General features: G+C 38.2%; 2 protein-coding genes across 2 annotated transcripts; both read right to left on the reverse strand.

Moving 5' to 3' along the window:
- Positions 1 to 6,075: 6,075 nt before the first annotated feature.
- LOC141653463 (uncharacterized) lies at positions 6,076 to 9,450 on the reverse strand. Its single transcript, XM_074461231.1, has 4 exons — positions 9,217 to 9,450; positions 9,014 to 9,121; positions 7,176 to 7,355; positions 6,076 to 6,429 (listed from the first exon to the last, which is right to left on the reverse strand). The coding sequence occupies exons 1-4, from the start codon at positions 9,316 to 9,318 to the stop codon at positions 6,304 to 6,306; spliced, it is 516 nt and encodes a 171-aa protein (XP_074317332.1). The 5' UTR covers positions 9,319 to 9,450; the 3' UTR covers positions 6,076 to 6,303.
- A 520-nt stretch (positions 9,451 to 9,970) lies between these two features.
- On the reverse strand, positions 9,971 to 15,118 carry LOC141653459 (protein EARLY FLOWERING 3-like). The gene is made up of 5 exons (XM_074461227.1): positions 14,753 to 15,118; positions 14,112 to 14,417; positions 13,158 to 13,936; positions 11,290 to 11,341; positions 9,971 to 11,155 (listed from the first exon to the last, which is right to left on the reverse strand). The coding sequence occupies exons 2-5, from the start codon at positions 14,325 to 14,327 to the stop codon at positions 10,247 to 10,249; spliced, it is 1,956 nt and encodes a 651-aa protein (XP_074317328.1). The 5' UTR covers positions 14,328 to 14,417; positions 14,753 to 15,118; the 3' UTR covers positions 9,971 to 10,246.
- Between the last annotated feature and the right edge of the window lie 8,231 nt (positions 15,119 to 23,349).

Genomic DNA, 23,349 nt, shown 5'->3' on the forward strand with positions numbered 1-23,349 from the left:
GATGAACTAAGTTAACGTTTAGTGATGCTCGACTCGAATGTACGACGAAAGTGCGCTCTAAGAGGAAAACGAATAAAGTTGATTAAGTTGATTGATGTGGAGTTGGTCGAATTGATCGGTCATGCAAAACAAGGCTGGTACTCAGAAAGACCCGAGCTTACGTGGTCGAAAGTTCAAGCACGTAGACGCCAAAAAGTAAGAACGTGGTCTAGAATGCAAAGAGAGAAGAGAAGGGCGGACACTCGCGTGAGAAATATATGAGACCGAAGGTCTCTATTTATACTAATCACACGGAGGAAGTAGGGTTTTCGGAGAAACTTTGGAAGTGAATCTCGAAAAGATACGGAAAATACGCAGAAAAGGACTGAGGAAGAGGCGCAGCAGGCACTGCATCCCTTGGAAGAGGCGCAGCACCTGCTGCGTCCTTTCCTCAGTGGTTTCCTCCTGCGGAAGAAAGATTTCCGCGTTTTAATTATGGAATAGCGGATTAATCTCGTTTCCTTAATATTTTGTGTGAATATTACGAGAGATATTTTACCAAAGATTAAAATATTGGAAGATATGGAATAGAAATATCCGGAACATTCAAGAACATTCTGACTCGGTTTCACAAAATGAAGACGGGTTTTTTGACCCGGACTCCAAATGTACTCTAATTACTGCCAAAACGACCGTATCGGCACGTAGATGACAATTAAGAGGTAGACACAAGTGTTTGAGCGACCACTTGACGATAAACTTACAAACTGTCACAAATCATTCCGTATACCAAACATGCGGCCCAATCATCACCGGATGGTTTGCGGGAGATGCAGAAATGAGGTATCTACAGTTGTCGATTATATGCATGCAATGCAACATCCACAGATTAATCTTAGCATATGAAGAATTAACTAAGTCGGTGAACACATAATTTAGCACTCATTAATGTCAAATTAGGGTTTAGAATTAATTACATGTGAAGAACAAATCATACAATAGATAATACGATAAATTAAATAACGATAATTGAAATTACAATAAATTACAATGATTATGATTGATTTACGTCAAAAATATATTTAAGACGGACGATTTGAGAAAAGCAAGAGAAAATAAATTAGGTTAACACGGACAGATTAGAGGTGATATTAGGATTAATAGTCGATTAATATGTAAACTAATGAATTAGGTCAAAGCAAGAACGGAAGTTCTGAGACAGAGCTCAACCCGGAACAGGCGCATCAATGTTGCGTCTCTTGGAAGAGGCGCAGTGGTCACTGCGTTTGTTCCTGAGGTGAGTTCTGGCTGTGAAGTCAGAACCGCGGGTTGTTAATGTTCGTTGGTGTGTTTAATGATTGATTATGGATATTTGACTAGGATGAAAGTGATTTAGCATATTATTAACATGTGAATTGGTCATAAAAGCGGTAAAAACGAATTAAAAACTAATTAGAACGAATTAGAACTAATTAAGAAATTAATTACAAATGAATTAGGGTTATTTAGGTTAAACTATTAAGACGGAAACAATATGGAAGTCGTGATAAACAGATGAAAACATATGCAAAAGTTGAATTTTAGAGATTTGATATGAACGAATCGAATCTCCAAAATCCGGGTTTGATTTGATGACGAAAACCCGCAAATATTGATTATAAGGAATTTAAGTCGGACTTAAAGCGATAAATCATTATAAATATGTGTTATAATTATTATATACGAATAAGAAAAAGAAAAAATTAAGACAAAAGGGACGAATTAACAGAGGACGGAGGAAGAAGAAGAAAAGCAGGAACTGCGGCAGCCTCTGGAAGAGGCGCAGCAGATGCTGCGACTCTTCGAAGAGGCGCAGCAGTTGCTGCGTTTCTTCTCGACGTCTGCCTATAGTTAATCCGTAAAAACAATTTGATAAAAGGGTTTTTAGAAATCGTTCTTAAGCATATTTTTGACGTAAATCTTACATTAATTGGTACAATAATAAAATACAATAATAAAAGATGGGATTTACACTCTCAGACTTACATGCTTGGCGAAACGAGATTAACTAAGTTAACGTTTAGTGATTGCTCGACTCGAATGTATGATGAAAGTGCCCTCTTAAGAGGATTTAGATTAAATTGATTGATTAATTGAGGTGTAGTTGGTCAAATTGGTCGGTCATGCAACGTGACTAGTACTCAGAAGGATCCGAGCTTACGTGGTCGATTGATCAAGCACGTAGACTTCAATTAGCTTAGAGCACGGTCTTAGAATGCAAAGGGAGAAGAGAAGGGCGGACACTCGCGTGAGAAATATGAGGAACGAAGGTCCCTATTTATACTAATCACACGGAGGAATTATGGAATGACTAAAACTTTGGAAACAAATCTCGAAAAGATCTGAAAATACACAAAAAAGGGTTGGGGAAGAGGCGCAGCAGCCACTGCGACTTTTGGAAGAGGCGTAGCAGGTGCTGCGTCCTTTCCCCAGAGGTTTCCTCCTGCGGAAGAAAGATTTTCGCGTTTCTTTTATGGAATTGCGGTAGATCTTGACTTCCTTATTCCCTAAAATAAGATTTTCGGGAAATATTATACCAAAAGAATATAAAATTAAATTATGGAATAAATATCCGGAATATTCCAGAACATTCCGACTTGGCATTTTAAACGATTTATTAGAAAATGAAGCGGTTTTTAACCCGGACTCCAAATGAACTCTAATTACTGTCAAAACGACCGTATAAGCGCGTAGATGACGACCAAGGGGTAGACACAAGCATTTGAGCTATCACTTGACGATAAACTTACGAACTGTCATAAATCGTTCCGCGTACCAAACATGCGGCCCAATCATCACCGGGTGGTTTGCGGGGGGTGCAGAAATGAGGTATCTACAGTAATTTATTAAAAAAAATTTGACGTAGGAGTAATTGTAAAAATGTGGATTAAGCGTGGGTGTAATTGATAATTTACTCTGAAATAAATGAGTAATTATGAAAATGAGATACGACACAAATTAATTGTCAAAAAATGTGTATTGTTATTCGTTTTTTGTTTTAAGTTCAAGTATATTTGTTAGTCGTTCTGCAAGTTTGAACACTATATACAGCTAATATTTTAGGCTTTTTTTTTTTTATTTAGAGTAAAGGAAAACAAAAGAAAACAAACATTGTCGAGTATGTAATGGTTCTCATAGTCGGAGAGCAACCGCGTTTGCTAACTCTTCTTTCACAGTTTCACTCCACTTCACTCTTTTGTTTTCGAAACAGAGATATTTTTGTGTAAGAGGCTCATCTATGAATTTGTGTAAAACGAATTATTATTTTACCTATATGTACTCTGACAAAAATCATATTTGGAAAAGAAAATTTGTCAGGGACAAAATCGCTATCCCATATTCGATAATCATTTTTTTTCCAGATTTGAGCATTAAGAAAAAACTTCCGATGGATTTAGTATAGTAAACACTGAATAGTAACACAAATTCTCAATTATAATGGACAAAATCTGTCACAAGTTTGTAACTTGAAACAAAGGGACAGGTAGGAATGACAAATATAACGACATCACAAAATCTCATTATAGACGGCACATATCCGTCTATAATTAAAGACGGACCAAATACAATACCACATTTCTAATAGGACAAGCAACAAGTGGGGTGGTGGGGGCAAAAATGTCACCATTTTCAAGCTATTTGACCCGTCTTTAACTATAGACGAATATATCCATAGACTAGCTGTAAGAACATTTACAAGTAAAAAAGGTTTGTGAGAGGTCACACAACACCAAGACCGCCACAAGCAATAGGAATTGAAATAGTAATGTGGCATAATGAGTAGAGGACATATAATTGTGCACCAATTGGCAGCATTCCAGCGTCCGAGAAGGCGAGCAAACATGCTTTTAGCGAGTAGTATTAACGTAATTGCACATTTGCAATCATTGTCATGTCTTTATTCCAACGCATCTACTCCCTGTGTATGGGAAGATGATAACGTCTACAAGGGAACTTTACCTTATTTTAACCCCCTTTTCTAAGAAGATTGTCTAATACTTTTTTGTTTTGGCTAATTGTTATTTATTTTCGTTTTGAGATGTTTCGCTCAATTTTTAACTATTTCTATCTTTGATTAGGAGAACCCTTTATATTATTGTTATTTTTCTCTTCTTTTTCTCATTTTTTAGTCTTTGTGCCAAACTAAACAGATAACAAATGAGCGAAATTGAAGGAGTATATATTATACGAGGTTTAACCAGTGATTTACTAGAGACTTTAAATATTCATTTCAAATATCCTACTCAAAACTAGAGTTAAATTTGTGTAAAATACACAAGTCATCATATAGCGACTTTATAAGATAATCCTAAAATCTCTTTTCATTCACAAAATAGCTCTTATAAAAGGATCATTGTACTACTGTCGGCATAAAAACAATTGTATTATTGCAATAAAATGTCAATGTTTATAAGATTTTTAGCTAATAATGAAAAAATAAATATTATTTACAAGGGACCATTTGTAATTGTAGAGAATCAAATTACCTCAAAAACCTTCGTAATTAGAAAGGTAAACAAATAAATGAGATCCCAAAAAAATGAAGTAGGTAAATAAATAACTGGGACAAATGAAGTATTATAAGTTGTGAAAATTTTGTGATCCCCTGGAAAATTTATAGGTAGAAAGACTAGAAACTACGAACACTTTATTTAAAGTTAGTTACCAGCGTTATTCAAAGAAAAGTTGATAAAATGCTCTCTTTGTTTCGGCTATTTGTTTGCATTTGGTTTTGGTAAAGACATGGTTAATTATTAGATGACAAGTAGACTAAAATTTTGTATTATAAGAGATGAGATGATGAGGTGAAGCACGTTAGAAGAAGTGAGGGCATGTTGCGGCCGGACATAGTTTGTGATTCATCACTTCATTATGTCATTGACCAGCTTCCAGATTCTCCGGGGACACCCACACCACACCGTGACACAACATTCAATCATACTGTTTTCCAATACAAATAATCACCTTTCTTTAAAATAACACCAATTTTATAATGGAGGAGTACTACATATATTAAATACTCCCTCCGTCCCGGTCATTTGTTGTCCTTTCGTTTTGGCACAAAGACCAAGGAAAGAAGAAATGACCAATTACTAAATGACATGTGGATGAAATTGAGTATGAATGATCAAATTGTTCATCAAATGCAATCCTAAAATAGAAAGGACAACAAATGATTGAGACACCCCAAAATGGAAAAGGACAACAAATGACCGGGACAGAGGGAGTATATTAATAGGTTTTCATATCCGTATTATTGTGTTAAGAATAAAACGAGCAAATAACCCTCAACTTATATAGATAAGACAAACCTTTTGATAATCTCAACGTATCTTACTTTTGTCTTATGTGTGATATTTGACACGTCTTAAGATTAAGACGGATAAATGAGAATTTTACATATACCATTATGCCCTGACTATGAATCAAACAAATTCAAGCTCGTCAAAACAAAACGCTTTATAAGAAACAAATTAAATCATTTTACATAACCCAATAATATATTTATACCTCTTTTCTTTTTTTTTTTCTTGATACGACTATATTCATAAGAAGGATTACACCTCTTGACATGATTATGAAGATACTTGACGAACTAAGTTATGAAATGATTATTGTACGCAAAAATTGCCAAAGGATGGTCTCTATAACGCATCCAAAAAACATCCTCCCACACACCGCAAACTCCACTTTCAAAGAAAGTTATAATATTCCTTACCTACAATTTGGTAATCTCCTTCCAAATAGTGAAGGCAAGCCACTTCACTTTTGTATCATTCTGGAGTCAAATCACTAACCGCTTGATTAAGGAAACAATTACCACATTCACAAATCTACTCCACTATCGTCCACAAACATATTCGTATCCAAACACATCATTTCCCTTTTACACACGCGCCAATGCACAAACTGTAGCATAAATGTCGAAGATTATTCACTCATGAATAATACCCAAAAAATAAATGGTGTGTTTGGATATAAATGGAGGGAGTAGACAGTAAGCAGCTAAGCAAGCCTCTACGAATTTAAACTTCGAAGTTAACCGTAGTCATAAAGTAATAACAAAATAACCCCTTTTATAAAGACAAACGTCTAACACAGGTAACAAACTAACAGGACATTGTTGATCAGGTGCATAAAGATAAAATACAGCATTTAGGCCGGATTACAAATGATAAATCTTCTTACATTAGATGACCTTTTTTTTTTTTTTTAAATAATTCACTTAATCATCAAGGCATGAGTTGTAACATCTGCTTACGCCCAACTCCATACGACTGTACTTCATCCCTTCACCACTTCGAACTTTGATTTCAGGTTGGAAATTGAAACTGGCATGTTCCCCTTTTCATCATACTCGGCCCAATCCCCACTTGACAAGTCAACATCCTCATAAATAGTCCCGGATGTCTGCACACAACCACAAACAAGACGAAGGCCATGTATGGTAAACCACGCTAAGGCAAACCCCAACCACAGTCCACACCACATGTTTACAAAACATATTCATGCAATAAAAAGATACTACCCCGTCCCAAATTTGTTGTCCTCACTCGACTTAGATGGTCAACATAAGGTTAACATTGATCATTAATTTCTCCAAATATATGTAACGACAATTCGAATTTGTCATGTATGATTCATCAAAAATAACTACTTTCATATTATCAATGTTAAAACGAAGTCAATATCATTAAGCACCAAAGTTTAGTGGAGACAGTAGACAGGATAAAGGGTACATCTTCGAAGTCGATATCATTAAGTACCAATTACTTCCTCCATTCAACTCCACTCCACCATATTTCCTTTTTCATCCATTCAACTCCACTCTACCACTTTCCAATTATGACATTTCCAATCACCATAAAGAGAAAAATCCTGGTTCAAACTAATATCACTACATCGTCCACAACATAATAGGTCCAATGATTCATACTCCCAACAATCCTGACGCTAACTGATACTGCTCTTTCTATAATGTGGGTTGATGTTATGCTTATTTATTATAGCTACTTAGCATCACAGATTATCAGAATATGCAGTTATTGGCCTGACCCATTATGAAGAGAGCTGATCGTAGCCAAATGCTAACCACATTACGGCATGAATGATAATAGAATGAAAACCACGGGGCATATAAGAGATAGAGAACTTACTGCTTCTACTTTCCACTGAGGGCACATAAATGAGAAATCAAATGGCTCCAAACCCCGGCACTCAAAACCCATCAACGCTGTGTAGTTTCCTGATTCACAATCAGCTTCAGTAAGAGGGTTGCCACCACGTAGAGGTATTGGTACCATTGTTATGTTACCCTCCCGACTACAGAACTTGCACTGAAACACAAGGGGGAAATGAAGGCAGGACATTTAGGAGATAACATAGGAACCATCAAAAGCATAATAAAAACAAGATGAGCTTTCACCTTCGAGGATGAAGAGAAGGAATCTCATGCCTATCTTTACAACACATACATAGAGATCTTGTCAGATGAAAAAAGAAATTACCTGCTGCTTGACCAAAATAAGGGAGGGGGAATCGTATTCAGTCTTTTACACTAACAAAACAAAGCTACGTTGTTTAATGGAAATAGAATAGAATCGACCAGATACAAGAAGCAATTATCTGTTGCATCAAAGACCATGCAATTGTACTTCCAGAGTAAGTTTTAGGGAAGAACGATGGAAACTGCAAACAGGTATACGTAGCAAATATAACTCAAGGAAACTAAACAATCGTAAGTATTCCAATAATTTGAAAATGATCTTGAAGATAACATAATTTGTTGTTGATTATATCAATAACCATCTTATACAATCAACCTACACATCAAACAATAATATGGGCTATTTGGCCTTAAGTCAGGTTGCACCACCAAGACCAAGCAAGCAATGCCCAGTTAGTGAAACAAAAAACATCCCGCATATTTTTTGAAAGATGTCAGATAAGTGACTATCTATGCAAAGTGAAGAAAAAGATACTCCCTCTTTCCATTTTTTTCCCTTTCCCACTTCTTATTGGCACGTTTGCTTAAGAGTGAAGAGCTTAAGATAACATGGAAAGAGGGAGTATCTGGTTCTTCCCTTTGCTTAGAAAACGTGCCAATAAAACTTGCCAATAAAGAGGTGCAAGAGTGCTCTTTTTTTAAGAAGAGGCAAGTTTATTAAACCTAATAGCTTGCTATAAACACAAAGACAAGCAGATTGTCAAGAACAAGTCCAGAAACTAAAAATAGATAGCAAACCCCAACTGATAATCAAATCAATCAAGGCAATTTCCAGCTCAAACACTAACAAGTGACACATAAAATAAATTCCGGCAGTAATACATTTGTTACAGTAGCTCAGAAAACCATGATTACAAAACTAATTTTACATCAAATTTAATTCACAGATAAATATCTAAAATTACAACATTAACATAGACCTCACAACAACAGTTCTGAAGGAAAAAGCATGATACCAGCCAATTAGCACTACAAGCTAATTCAACTCCTATATCACTGAAGTTCAGTACTTTTTCTACCCATAAATAACCTGAATGTATAATACACATCAACATAAAACACAGCGAATAAAGAACCACACAATATGATTGATTGATAAAATACTCCCACTACGACTCTACGAGTATATATGATTGAAAAACTAATTGCAACCAAAATTCCGAACAATTCGGAAACCCTACAAAAGGATAAATCGATATAAAGACAATCAACTGAATCACTGCTTCAACATTTCCGAAGCATTTGCATATGCGTGATAGATTTCATTAACAATAATCAAAATCAGTTTAGAGAAACGGCGAATGGACGAATATCATAGGAAAACAGTCTACTAAAAAAGTCACAAAATTTTCAACGAAAGCACAAATTTTGGAACTAGAAACTACTTGAACAGAAATCAAATCAATCATCACAGTAAAGCAAGATAAAAAAAAAAAAAAAAAAATTGCGAAAGACACAAGACAAATTTAGAGAGATTTATAAACAGACCTTTTGAACAAGATTAGCGACGCCACGACTTTTGGGAATAGGAACTTGTTCATCCAAGCTGACGCACGTCTCCTTCTCCGTCACTTCTCCGCAATTCTCACATCTCAACTACACAACAGTTTAAAATCGAAGAGATTTGACGAATACTTTGGGAAAATTAGCAAAAAAAAATAAATGAAATTGAATGTAAAATTGAAAAGAACCTTGAAGTAGTAGGAGAAATGAGGGTCGTGTAAACCGCCCATAGGTTGAAGAGTTGCAACGTTTTCCATTTCTGCAGTTATCATTAGCTTGTAGTTCACCATTGTTGTTCCTGTTTTTTCTGTGTTTCTCTCGCTTTCCTGCGTAAATACTAAGCTTCAATTTTCGTCTCTCTTTTCTTTTTCTTTTTTTTTTTTTCCCCCGAACAGGAACAGCTGACCGTCAGAAATATGTGCGTAGTCTTGGAAGCTTCGTCTTTAGTTTTGGGCGTTGGGCCTGGATTTGCAATTCACAAGTCTCCGTTGTTACAACGGATATAGCTTATGATGGGTTAAGTATCTCCAATTTGTGTAGATAAGACAAGTCTAGGTCCTAGGGAATCATAAAGTGTTTGTCTTTATCTACTCGAGTGAGTAATATTTGACCCGTCACAAGCTTCTGACGGATATGTCCGTCGTCACAAATGAGAATTTGTGAGATTTGCAATTCACCCTGTTTAATGTTTGTGTATAGTTGGCTTTAAACATCGTTGCCACCAAAATTTTTCATTAGTCTAAAACAAATGCGACTGTATTATACGGAGTACTCTGTATTGTATGATTTGCTGCGTGCAGGCTAACACCCTTTCACACATACCCGTGAATTTCCCTAATGCACACCAAAAATAACAGTTGTAAGATTCAACATTCGAAAATAAATGGTATACTGGCCCGGATCCTTGTTTGATCAATCGTGCGGCCATGATTGTTTCTCTGTCGAATTTTCCCTGGTTTTGATTCAAGGCACGAAAATAAATGCATGAAAATAGCATTCTGACACTTCTGATGCAAATCTCCTGAGAGCGAGAAATTCATATAGAACTTACAACAGAGAAAATATTCCCAGGGGAGCTTACAAAATATCTACACCACAGTGACAACAGGCATTGTAGATACAATATACTTATACTATATTATATATAGGGTAGAAAGTCGAAAAACTAGATAGTGCAGGATTATAGCAGCCTCGAAATCAAGCCCTAACTAAGATGTGCTACCTCGACTCGTACAGCTGTCTTTCCTGTTGTATAGACTGGAAAATACGAGCAGCTGAATCGTTCGTCGATCGATGGGGAACCGCTCTGATGACTCTCGCCTGCTTCTCTACCGGAGGAGTGTCCATGGGTGCTTCACTTGTTGGAGGTGACCTGAAAAGACGGCGCCCATCTCTTCCTTCGGATAGAGGAGCCGTTGCTCTGTCACTAGTAGGGGCACTGGCGGGCATAGGTGCCCCGAATCTTGTAGCAGGAGAACTTTCTGGTTGACCACCTTGACTATAAGGGTTTGACCCAAAGGACGGGTTTACTTGATCCACGGTCGACCCTGACATACTGGGACCCATCATATGCATGCCATAGGGAGGGAAGTAACCGGGCCCTCCAAAATGAACGCCAGGTGGCATTCCCATGGGTTGCTGATATTGCTGAGTTTGTGCCACATATGGAGGATTCATCAAGTTGCTCGGTATCGAAGTCGGACCCACAGGCCCATAGCCTCCACATACCGGGCCCATGAATCCAGGTGCTGGGTATGGCTTGTAAACGAGACCTTCAGAAGGAGTCATAACAGGCACCAGCCACTGATGAGGAGAAGGTTGATGAAATCCCCAAGGGTTCACTTTCGGATCCATATTACCAGAGAAAGATGGGTACCCCGCAGGTAGATTTGGATGTTGTTGAGGTGCGATGGGTGTTGGTGATGCTTTTGGGACCGCATTTTCTGCTGTACCTTCAACTTTATCGATTGTTCTATGGGCTACATCCTTCAGTATAGCTTTATGTGGAAGAGCCTTGACCACATACTCAGAAGAATACTTCACAGATGAACCCTTTAGAGGCGACTTGCCCTCAAAAGCACTCACTTCAAGTAGCAAATTTGGAGATCCTGCAATGAGTTTCTGCACCTGCAACATATCATAGGGTTTGTCATGAAAACGTTTTTCACCCAAACTTGATCTTACATGTGAGATGACCCAAATACCCATATAACCAAATGAGGAATACAAGACTCAGTGAAGTTCATGTATATGCTATGTACCTTTAGCAATCTGTGCAACTCGAATACTTGAACTGCGAATACTCTTTGTTGGCTGAAAAGTGTAAGATGAATTAGATTAGCAAAAAAAAATAAAGTATGAAGGTTATACTGTTATAGTATTATAGCTAAAGATCGCATTAGATTTTTAGATAGCAGTATCGCACTTACTGTAGAACAGCGTACTCGTTGTGCTATGTAAATGCATAATGACTGAAAACCACATACAGTATCTTATTCAGATGTCGTGCCCTGTTATTAGCAGTACAGTTTGAAACCCCACTACTGAAAACATATACAACCGTCTCACTTATTATGATTACACAGAATAAATATTATAACTTCACAAGCAAGATATTTATTTGGGATAATCAATATTTGAGACAGTAAACATGTCAAGCACAAAATTCTATTTTTTGACAAACAGCAATTTCCGTCACACAGCATAATCAAGGGCAGAAAAGAAAACAGAATGGCAAATGAAATATATCTATTAACTGAAAGTAATCTAGAGCAGATCCTCTATCCCATTCTGCATCTATCTCATAACCTTATTCTTCAACACATGATAACTTACATGTATAATTTACACAGCTGCTAGAGTACGGAGTATATTAAAGGTAATATGTCGAAAGAACAAGATAGAGAGACAGGAGATGGGACATTAGCTGCCATCATGGCACACACTAGTCTTCGTCACAATTGACAACCCCAAAAAGGAGAACTTACCTAACCTTAGGAATTCAGAAAGCAATATCAGTGTAACACAAAGACATGTCAAGCAAGACAAAGGCAATGAGACAGTAAAACAAGGGATGATCCACCATCTCAGGGCCCGCCTGGTACGAATGCATTGGAAATCATTTTAGATGTAATATGATGATCCACTGCTTGGATATGGTTCGCCAACCACACATCGGAGGGACAGATGATCTCCACAGCATCAAATAGCCCCTCCCTTAAAAGGGAATTTCATAACTCTGCTTACAGTTCATCACGCTCCCAAAAGTTAATATTTAAGACATATGCAACAATCTAACGAAGCTATCAAAAATAAAATGCAGAGAGTGTCCAGGGCAGAGAAAGCTTCTCTGAATATTAGAAATCTCTAGCTTTTTATGTTTGCTTCTACAAAGAGTGAAAAATTCATCTGGAAAATTAATACCATGACACAACATAATTCTGAATGTTCCCTTTGTCTCATCATATTGTTTATGTTTGCTTTTTGATCAGTTCTTTTATGTGAGCACATCCCAGTGGCAGGGAGACGGGAGTACAACACCCACTCTCACCACAACAAAACATGCCTTGAAAGGAAATGCAAACTATTGGATGAAGTATACCAACATGGCAGACATCAACTATCTAATGAGATAGAGGGAGTACAAAAGAATAGCACCAGTCAAGGTGAAACTAGAGAAGCCCCATCAACCATAGACCCGACAATAGGATCATAAAGCAGAACCGGGCTATCAAGATGTAACTTGACGCACGGTAGGCTCATGTAAAAGACCTACGTCCTTACTCCTTAGTTATGAGAGCAGCACAAGTTAGTTTACACTTTACACGATAACAAAATATTTGAAGAGGTCTAAACATTAGGATCTTTAACAAGACCCAAACAGTTCTATATAATGTTAGCATGGATTAGAATATAAAGATAAATATCAAGCGCACACATGAACAGACACAACAGAGGGGGAAAAAAAAAGACAACCAGAACAGTAACAAAACGGAACGTGTGCGTGCCAGATACGCTTAAGTGCATCATTATCTAAATGAAGTCAAGTCACATATCTCTCTGTCATATGCTTGAACCGGAAAAGTCCGAGGAAACAAAAAACTTAACCTCAAGAACATTAAGCACTTACTTGACAATGGCAGTTCTAGCTTTCCAAAAATGTTTGCGGCCTATTATATCGACAACGTCATCAGGACTTATGTCAAATTCTGATGCAGAATCCACCATGGAGGTCTCAGACACATCATCACCTTTATCTATGCTTTCCTTGTCCACATACCCATCATGATTTAGGCTGTCGATTCCTCTGTTGATTTCATCATCACCCCTAAACCCACAGCCGGTTTGAGGATCAAGCCTCAGTCTCAAAGAAGTATCTTTACAAGAGTTCTCCACCCGGAGGTCCGGAACATCTTCCGATGACCTACAATCTACAGCACGTGAATTACCCCTGTGGTCCTCCGGCAAAGAAACACCTTTCGGCCATGGCATCCCATTCCTTCCACTCATTGATATATCTAAGGAGATTCTTGTGGAAGGAGATACTCTTGAATCCCTTCCATCTCGGTCTTTGATTAGTTGATTTAACACAAGGTGATCATCATGACTCTGATTTGTTTCTTTACAAATAGTTGTTGGAAGTGCTGTTTGATTGTTTGAATTGAGGCAAAGACGCCCCTCCCTATCATTACTGTTCTGAATGTTCTCATTATGCAATTCGGTTCTGCCTTGAGAAAAGATAGGGACCATGAAATCATCTTCTTCTAGGGACTTTTTCTTTTCCTCCACGTGTATTGGTTGGTTGTTCAAATTTATTGCTTCAGCATTAAGATCTTGAATCTCCTCATAAGCTGGAGTTGAAGGGGGTTGATAAAGAGGAAAGTACGCTTTTCGTTTACCACTAGTTCCCTGCAGCAAGTTTCAAATCGATAAATGATCGATAATTAACTTCAGTGACTACAAACCAGGGAGGAAACAAATAAAATAGCATCACAGATCGCCTCAACAACCAAACAATTTTTACCAATTTTTCAGAAAATGAGAAACCGAATGCCGGATAATTTGAATAGCCTAAAAACCTCACCTGGCTGGTTGAAGTGGAAGGAACCAAATTGCTGGTGTTATTCTGTCTAGGAGGGGCAGAAGCAGAGTTGTATCTCTGAGAAGGAATAGTAAGCTGCTCATAGAGTGCCATTTTGTTCCTTGGTGGTGCTCTTGGACCTCCTTTATCGGTATCGTTAACATGTAACCTTGGAAACATAGGTTCCATGATCTTTTCATCATCTTTCCCTCTTTTCATTTTCTCTCTTTCAATTCTATATACTTGATAGTTGATATATCTCCAAAAGCAGCTCAATCAACTAATTATCCCATTAAATCACCAAGAACCCTTCATTCAAAATTCCCAACATCAACAAAACAATTCAGTTGAATACACCAAACCCTAACTTACATTACCCTAACTTACCTAACCAAAAATATCTAAAAATTATCAAACAACTCTCACCACACAAGCACAAATACTGATTAAGTGAAAGATTACAACTTTTCACAATATAATAACTACAGATTAGCACCACTAAACAATAAACATACCATAGATCAAACACCCACCTAAATCAACTCAAAATTAGGGTTAATATAGCTCAAGAAATGAAAAAAATTCCCAAAAACAAAAACTACCCAGATGATAAACTGAAAAACCCACTTCAAAAAACAAATTACCTCAATAATTTCCTTGGAAATGAGCAACCAGATCCCTTATTAATAGAGAAAACCCTGATAAGAAGAGAGATACTTTATATTTGACAAAGTTTTATAAGAGAAATAATACTGTATGAGGTAAAAATATCAAAGAAGGGAATGTAAACAAGTTGATATTTATGTGTACTATGTTGTATTGTTGTCCATCTATGTAAGAGAATTAGATTCTCAAAGAGATGGATAAGCAGTAGCAGCATACGAAATGATGTAATTTAGGGATTTTGTACAAAAAGCTCCTAAATTTATTTTTTTATTTTTTTTTTTTTTATTTTTTTATTTTTTTATTTTTTTCTGCAAAAAGAGGAAAGAGCAAAAGTGATGAGGTTTTTTTTTTTTTTTTCGACAAAAGTAAACCATTATATTAAAGGAAGTAAACAAACAGAAGAGTCTGAAATCAAAACAATTACAATATTAAACTAACCAGTAGCTAAACTAACCGACCAGTTACGTCGGGAACGAAGGAAAGTGCGAATTCCAGACAGTGAATTACGCACATCGATTGGAACTGGCCTTTGAGAAGCCAGAACTGAAGATAATTTTGGTGATGAAACAAGAAAAGCAATGTCAGTAAACGAAACTTCCTGACTCTTCATAACCTGGTGCAAAGCATGAGAGTGCGCCGCGAAAAGAGAGGAAGCACGCAAGAAAAAGATCGTAGGTAAGCAAGAGTCAGATACAACAGTAGCCACATATCCAGTCTGAAAGGAACTCCTGCAAATAGAGATCTTGTAAGAGATCATAGCACGCGAAATTGGTGGAGACATACCTGCCATATTGGAAAATCGTCGTGATTGAAACTCTTCAACACGGAGAGAAGACAAACTTAAATGAGACTGGTGCAAGGTTGCTGCCAGACGAAGTATACGTACAGGCTCAATAGTAGCATTATCAAAAACAATGGAATTTCGAGTGAGCCAAATGGAGCGAAAGACACAAAAGAAGTAGAGTAACTCATCAAACCCTGTTGAAGAACGATGAAGATACAGGAGATGATCAGCCAGCCACTTAATGAATGAAATATGTGAATTAGCCATAGAGCGAATTCCAAGCAACGAAGCCCTCCAGACATGCTGGGTTACATTACATGAACGAAACAGATGATCAGGAGTCTCCGTACCCGTCTGACATAACGGACATGAAGTACCAATGCTTAAACCTCGATGGGCGAGAACAGTCTTTGTTGGGATAATGTGATGTACAAGGCGCCAGATAAAAAGAGGAAATTTCTTTGAAAACGGACCTAGCCAAAGCAATTTCCATGGGAAGGCATCTAAATGTCGTGGGCGTGGCAAAAGCTTAGGTAGAAGATAATTGTAACCCGATTGAATATTATACGCACCATCCTCAGTGTATTTCCAATACAGATAATCATCAATGTCAATATGAGGTGGTTCCATAGCTAAAATGACCTTGGCAGTGGCAGCAGCGAAAACCCGAAAGACAAGAGGTGTTCTCCATGAGCCACTTTCAAAAATCAAATCAGAAAGGGTAAGAGAAAGATGACCCGAGTCCTGCCGAACACCGGGGCACTGACCCTGTACCCATGGACTCGTGCGAATATTAATAGAATGGCCATTACCAACCTTCCATGCCATGGCATCAGAGCAGTGTGCTGCAACTTTACAAATTCCTTGCCATACAAACGATGGCTGTGAAACCCTGGATTTAGGAGCAGGAATAGGGAAATCTTTTTGATATTTGGGTGCGAGATATTTGGCAAGAATACCATTAGGGTGATGATGAATGCGCCAAAAATTCTTCAAAAGATAAGCCTGACTGAGAATAGTTACTGATTTGATACCAAGACCACCCAAATCCTGTGGTGTATGTAAATGCGGCTGAGAGAGCCAATGAATTGATCTGTGAGAAGATTTCTTACCCCACCAGAAGGCCGCAATTAAGGAGTCAAATTTTTTTGAGACTGAAAGCGGGAGAGGAACAGCAGCAAGAATATGGACCAGCGAACCAATTAAGATAGAGTTAATGATAACCAACTTGCTAGGCTGCGATAAGTGAAGAGATGCCCATGACGAAATACGTGTAGTAATCTTGTCCAGGAGGTCATGAAAAGCATTCTTCTTGCACTTAGGAAGATCCACCGGAACACCCAAGTAAGTTCCAAAGGAATCAGCAATTCTCATACGCAAAATAGATGTCATGTGGGACTTGAAATCATCTGGCGAATTCGGACTAAATTTAATAAAAGACTTTTGAAGATTAATCATTTGACCTGAGGCTGCTTCAAAATCATGGAATATATCTCGAATTGACTCAAAAGAAGCCGGCGTGGCCTTACAGCAGATAAAAGCATCATCAGCATAAAACAAGTGCGAAAGAGGTGGAGCATACCGAGAAATCTTAAGGCCAAAAAGTTGATGCCGGGACTCGGCTGCCTGAAGTTGACGAGAAAGAATTTCCATACACATGATGAATAAATAGGGTGATAGAGGATCCCCTTGGCGCAATCCACAAGAAGGATGAAAAGAAGGGGAAGGTTCACCATTTATCATGATACTATACTTCACAGTGGAGATGCATTCCCAAATGAGATTCCGCCAGGAAATAGGAAAACCAAAGAAATCCAAGGCTGACATTAGAAAAGACCAGGAGACTCGATCAAAAGCCTTATGCATGTCTAGCTTGAGTACAGAGTAACAGTTCGTTCCATGTTTAGCTTTGTTAACATAGTGCATTATCTCATGAGCAATAAGGCATCCATCAGACATGAGACGACCAGGGACAAAAGCTTGCTGAGAGTCAGAAATAATGGAAGGAATTACCAGCCGGAGACGGTTAGCCATACACTTGGAGGCCAAACGATAGATGACATTGCATAGACTAATCGGCCGAAAGTGCGAGACACACTCCGGTGTAGCAGTTTTGGGAATTAGAACAATGATGGTATTGTTCCACTCCTTCAGCATGACCCCTGAATTAAGAAACCGAAGAACTGCCGAGGTCACTAAATGGCCTATCTGTGGCCAAAAAGTGTGAAAAAAAAGAGGTGTAATGCCATCCGGTCCCGGGGATTTTGACGCATCCATACCACGGAGAGCAGTCAGAACTTCAGATTCCTTGAAAGCCTCTTGCAAAATCGAACATTCAGTGAATCCTAACCGGGAAGCAGATAAACCAGCAAAACAAGATTGCAGAGAGTCCCCCCGAGAGGCAGGATCCGAAATGGTAGTAGAGGTTAGCAAAAGCTTGAAATAAGTAACAATCTCCTCAGTAATAGCACTGGGGGACTCCAACCATACATTATCAGCAGATCGAAGGGTAACAATACGATGCTTTGTTGATCGCTGTTTCACTCGGTTATAAAGAAAGCGCGTAGGAAACCCATCTAAAATCTCACTCTTGATCTTGGATCGTTGAACCCAGTATTGTCTCTGATTTCGAAGCAAAAGTAAGCGAGAAGAGCGAAGCTGTACAAATTCAGACGCAGAATTGTTGTCCACTACATGAGTAGCAGTTGAACCCAAATCAGCCTCTATTTCCGACCAATTAATCCCGTGAGATATACGATGATTGATTACCCATTGGAGGATTGCTCTTCGAGCTGTGGCAAGTTTACGGGACACTACAAACATCGCAGAACCAAAGAAAGGTGTTGTCCAGACTTGTAAAACCAATTCACGGACCTCAGGATAAGAAAGGCACCAGTTATCAATACGATAAGGTCTTTTACGTGGTTTAGAATCCGGACATAATGTAAGGATTATAGGAGCGTGATCCGAGACAAGAATAGGAAGATGTAAAACTGAAGTAGACGGGAAAAAAGCAAACCAATCCTGAGTAGCATAAGCACGGTCCAGACGTTCCATTATAAAATCACCATCAAACTGACCATTCATCCAAGTAAACCGGGGTCCAAAAAAAGGAACATCCATAAGACTATTCCTAATTTTCCAAGACGTGAAATCACCTTGACCCCGAATGGAATTCGACCCCCCAAACTTATCAGCAAACAATTCAACCTGATTGAAATCACCTAAGAGAAGTAAAGGGGAAAGATTCAAGACCTTAGAAGTAATACGATCCCACAACGATTGGCGATATTCAAGCCGCGCTTCACCATATATAAAAATAATATATATTACATTATTTGTACAAGGATCCATAGGGATTACTAATTTACATAATATAAAGTGAGGTTCCATATATAAGGTTGTTAAAAGTATAGAGGTATCCCATCGCAAAAGGAGGCCGCCACTACGTCCACTTGAATCAACACCACAGCAATTAGGCAACCCAAGATGAGAAGTCTTATACGAAGCCGAGTCAAAGGTAGTCATAGTTTCTTGAAGAAACAAAATAGACGGATGATGTTGGTGGACACTTCTATGTAGAAAAGGAATTGTAGGATCATCCGTCGATCCTAGCCCCCTACAATTCCAACAAAAGATCTTCATGGGTAAACGGGTGGCGAATTATGGTCCGCCACCAGACCGAAAACAGGAACAACCGCATCACCTCTGGACATAAAAAAAGGAGCAAGCGTTAGTAAGGGTCCGTCCCAAAATCTAAAAGGACCATCTTGGTTCATGCGCGGTTTTTTTGACACAGGGGCATCTAGAACCGAAGAAGGAGAGCAAGAACAAGGCCGTTTACGACACAGACCAGAAGCCAAGCACGGCGGCCTAAAAAGGAAAGGCTCAGCAGATAAGGAACCCAACAGTAATTCAACTGGCATTGGTTCATAGTCCATATCTACAGCCAAATCCATGTAACTCGTTTTGCGAGTATATTTAAAACGAGTTCGGCTGTAAAAGCTAAAACCAAGCCCTACCTTTCGTTTAAACACAAATTTCACCGACCGTCCAAGAGAATCCAAAGCAATATGACGAGTATTAGAGGAACTAGCAGGGGGACGAAAAAGGCAACTAACATCCAAAGAGCGAGGAGGAGTGGATGGTTCAGCAAGCCCAAGTTCAAGAGTCGCATCCATCTCCTCCTCAGGCACACTCATGCGAAAAGCCGGTGAAACCTCCCTAAAACGAGCGGGTACACCACCATGTGATGGACCTCCCACCTCAAACGAGGAGAGGCCACCACGAGAATGGTCCGGCACCTGAAAAGGAGAACCAGCAGGCGTAAAAGGCCCCGGCACAACAGAACCGCGAATCACAGGGAACTGTTCAAGCAAGACCTCTCGAGACTCGTCCTCATGGACACAAGTCTCAGGAGGATAATGATAATCCATGCCATTATCATCATCATCTGAGGATGATGACGAAAAAGGAAACACCGGAGAACCTCCACCCGAATCCACAAGAACAGGGTCCTCAGAAGAAAGCGTATGAACATCCGAAGTTAAATAGTGCATACGAGGAGGAAGACCAAAGATTTCAGGAGTATAAAAAGACGACCCAGGAGGGCCGTGTAACACTTCCAGACCACGAGCAGAAAGCTCGTTTAAACGAGCTTGAATACCCCGAGCACCAAGAACTTTACCAGATGGACAATAGGACACACGATGGCCCAAAAGACCACAAGTTTTGCAGAATCGGAAAACTCCTTCGTAGGAGAAACCGATCCAAAGATGCTCTCTATCAGTAAGAGAAAGATAACAACCAGGAATCAGAGGTTTGGAAAGGTCCACCCAAACCTTAACCCGGACAAAACTTCGAGGTGGAAGCAGCGATGGGTAAGACTCTTCTTCACAAATATCTCCCACATGGGAGAGAAGGAAAGCAGCCACTGAGGTGTTTAGTAACTGAAGAGGAAGATGATGTACCCTTATCCAAAGAGGAACAACATGAAAGAGCAAGTTATCAGGAACAGTGGAAGGTGAAACGGAACGAAAAACCAACAAACTTCCTTCAATGTTCACAGTTTGTCTCAGACGGAAATAAGCCAAATCAACAGGTGAAGAAAACTCGAAAATGTAATAAGGCTTCATAGCACGAATTGTAACCGAGCCTTGCAGATGCCAGTGCTTAGAGATTTGATCGTATATACGGAACACATCCAAAAAGCGTTGATCAAGTATCTTGACAATTAGCGCCTTCGAAAACTCTACACCAGTAAAATCCGCACAAAGATATAACGGCAATTTAAGACCCACACCAGATCGACAAAGGTTAGTTTTAGAGGACGAAGCCATGTTGGATGAAAACAGAGTAAAGATACAGAGGTACGAAAGAGGAAGGGTTTGAACAGGGGAAGCTTTAGATGGTGGCAAAGGAGAATATAAATGGCGAAAGGGAGACAAGAGCAAGGGAAGGTGTCAAGCAAAGGGGTTGCATGACTGCCAACACAACAAGTTAGGGGAAGTTAGGCAAATTTAGGCGGCAAGGAGGATAGTGGAGGCGATGGTGGAAGGGTTAGGCAGGGAAGAAAGGGAGGCGGCAAAACTAGGGTAGGAACTCTATTTTTAGAGGAAACTCAATTTTGAGAGATTTTTTTCCATTGCGATTAGTTGTTAATAAGTGATGAGGTTTGTAGGTCCACTTTAGGTAAGAGGTAGGACTAGAAAACTCCCATGAAAATTAAAATTTTTAAAAAATGTATGCACTTTTTTATTTGTTGTTGTTATTATATGAATTTATTTGTGAAGAAGATTTTCTTACCAAAATTGAGACATCATCAATTTGTATTGTTTATTGTACAAATGGATGAGTGATGACAAATAAGCAATCAGTATTTTTATGGGCTTAATTCGATGGAGAATATAATATCGGTTTTATTACGAGTGATATTGTTGATAGTGTGTGGATCTGTCAATAAATTACCAAAGTTTTGACAAATTTTAAGTTGAACTTTTTAAACACTTTTTTCTTATTACTATATATCACCCATATAATGGTTAATATCGACTGAATAATAATTAATAAAAATGTCATTTTCCTTCATTCACTTATCTCCCTCTATAGTCCATACTCCTCATTTTTAAACCTCTATAGTGCCCTTCTCAACTCCATCCTATCTTGATCTCCATTTCTTAACATCAATGACATCAATTTGCACCTACATTATCTAGTGAATCAATGTAAACACTTTCTTTAGTTTTCAATTATTTTAGTTTATATTTATTGGTGTAGTTAGTAGTAATTAGTTTTGTCTAAAATCAATAAGAGAGTGTGATTTACTACAATCTGATTACATTAAAATTCCTCAATTATAGCGCTCCGAAACATTTAGTCCCGTTGTTGAACCCTCTATTGTTCGTCTCATTCTCTCATTAGCACATACTCGTGGCTGGACACTCTGTCAACTAGATGTTGTTAGAACACACTTGGTTGATGATGTCAAGTTTTATTATGATTTAATCGTTTGCCTCTTAGTTTAATGCTTAGCACATTGAAGCATCCAATGATGGATCAAAGAAGTTCAAAGATGATCAAGATGAAGAACAAGTCAAGCATGCCCATAGTCTAGAACAAATGTTGCAAACGAGGTAGTTCAACATATTCTTTTTTACGCATAAGTTATGGCAAAACGTGCATGCAGTTCTCGTGGATTGTTGCACCATGGTTTCTAGTACTAACGAATGGAGAAATTTTCGGGAAAATTCACAAGTGTTTGAAATTCTTTAAATAGCTTTTCTATGTTCAAGAGGAACATTATTTCAAAACTGAAGAACAAAAAGAACAAAAAGAATATGCTTGCACAATAATTTAAAAGATGCCAATCCCATTTGTGCAAGTTGTTTTTCATGCCAAAAATGGGTCTTATGCTTTTTCCATTTGAGGCAAAATTGTGAGTTCCCATATTTTATGGGAAACACTCCTTCTCTTTGGAAAAACGCAGCCACCTTGAGCCTCTCAAACCTGATTGTTCTTTTATATTTTTTAAATGAAAATGCATGCTACAAACTTGTGGATATTAGATTAAAGTAGTGTTAAGATCCTTCTCTTACACACTACCTTTCTCTATAAATAGCCACTTCATTTTTCATTTATTGCAAGACTTTGAAAGAGCATTCATTGTAAACACTTTGCAAATCTTTTCAGCATTAAAAGCTTTGTTCTTCAATCATTTGCAAAACCGTTTTCTGTTTTTCAAAAGTCTTCAATTGTTTTTCAAAGCTGTAAAATCTCCAAGTATCAGTTCGCTTAACTGTTGCATAAACGAATATGTTCAATGATTCTCGTGTTTAGGTCTTAATTGTAATCTCCATGTTCTTAAGTGAACTACTGAGATTCTGACTCTGTAAACCGTTGAGATAGAACCTTAAGTCTTGAAGCGGAGTAGCTTTGAGCAAGAGAAAGTCTTGAAGCGGAGTAGCTTTAAGCAATTGCAACCGGAGTAGGTTGGCGAGTTGTTTTCATTGTAATGGTTTAGTTAAGTTTGAGTAAATTTCTAAAAAAGCAATAAAATAACGGTTGGACGTAGGCTCCGGAGTAGGAGCTGAACCAATTTTTAAAACATCGTCTTGTTTGTTTATTTACTTTCACATTTTCTTATCATTCGTCTTTTACACGTTAAATCTCACTCTCAGTGCTGTGCAACAGTCTCTCATACTGTTGCATAGACCTGCTGTACCGTTTGTGAACTTACAATCCATTAAGTTTCGGAAACCCGTACTTAATAGATCTTACTTGTGTTAGTCATTA

The sequence above is a fragment of the Silene latifolia genome, chromosome 4 (genome assembly GCF_048544455.1).
Source record: "Silene latifolia isolate original U9 population chromosome 4, ASM4854445v1, whole genome shotgun sequence".
Taxonomy (NCBI): domain Eukaryota; kingdom Viridiplantae; phylum Streptophyta; class Magnoliopsida; order Caryophyllales; family Caryophyllaceae; genus Silene; species Silene latifolia.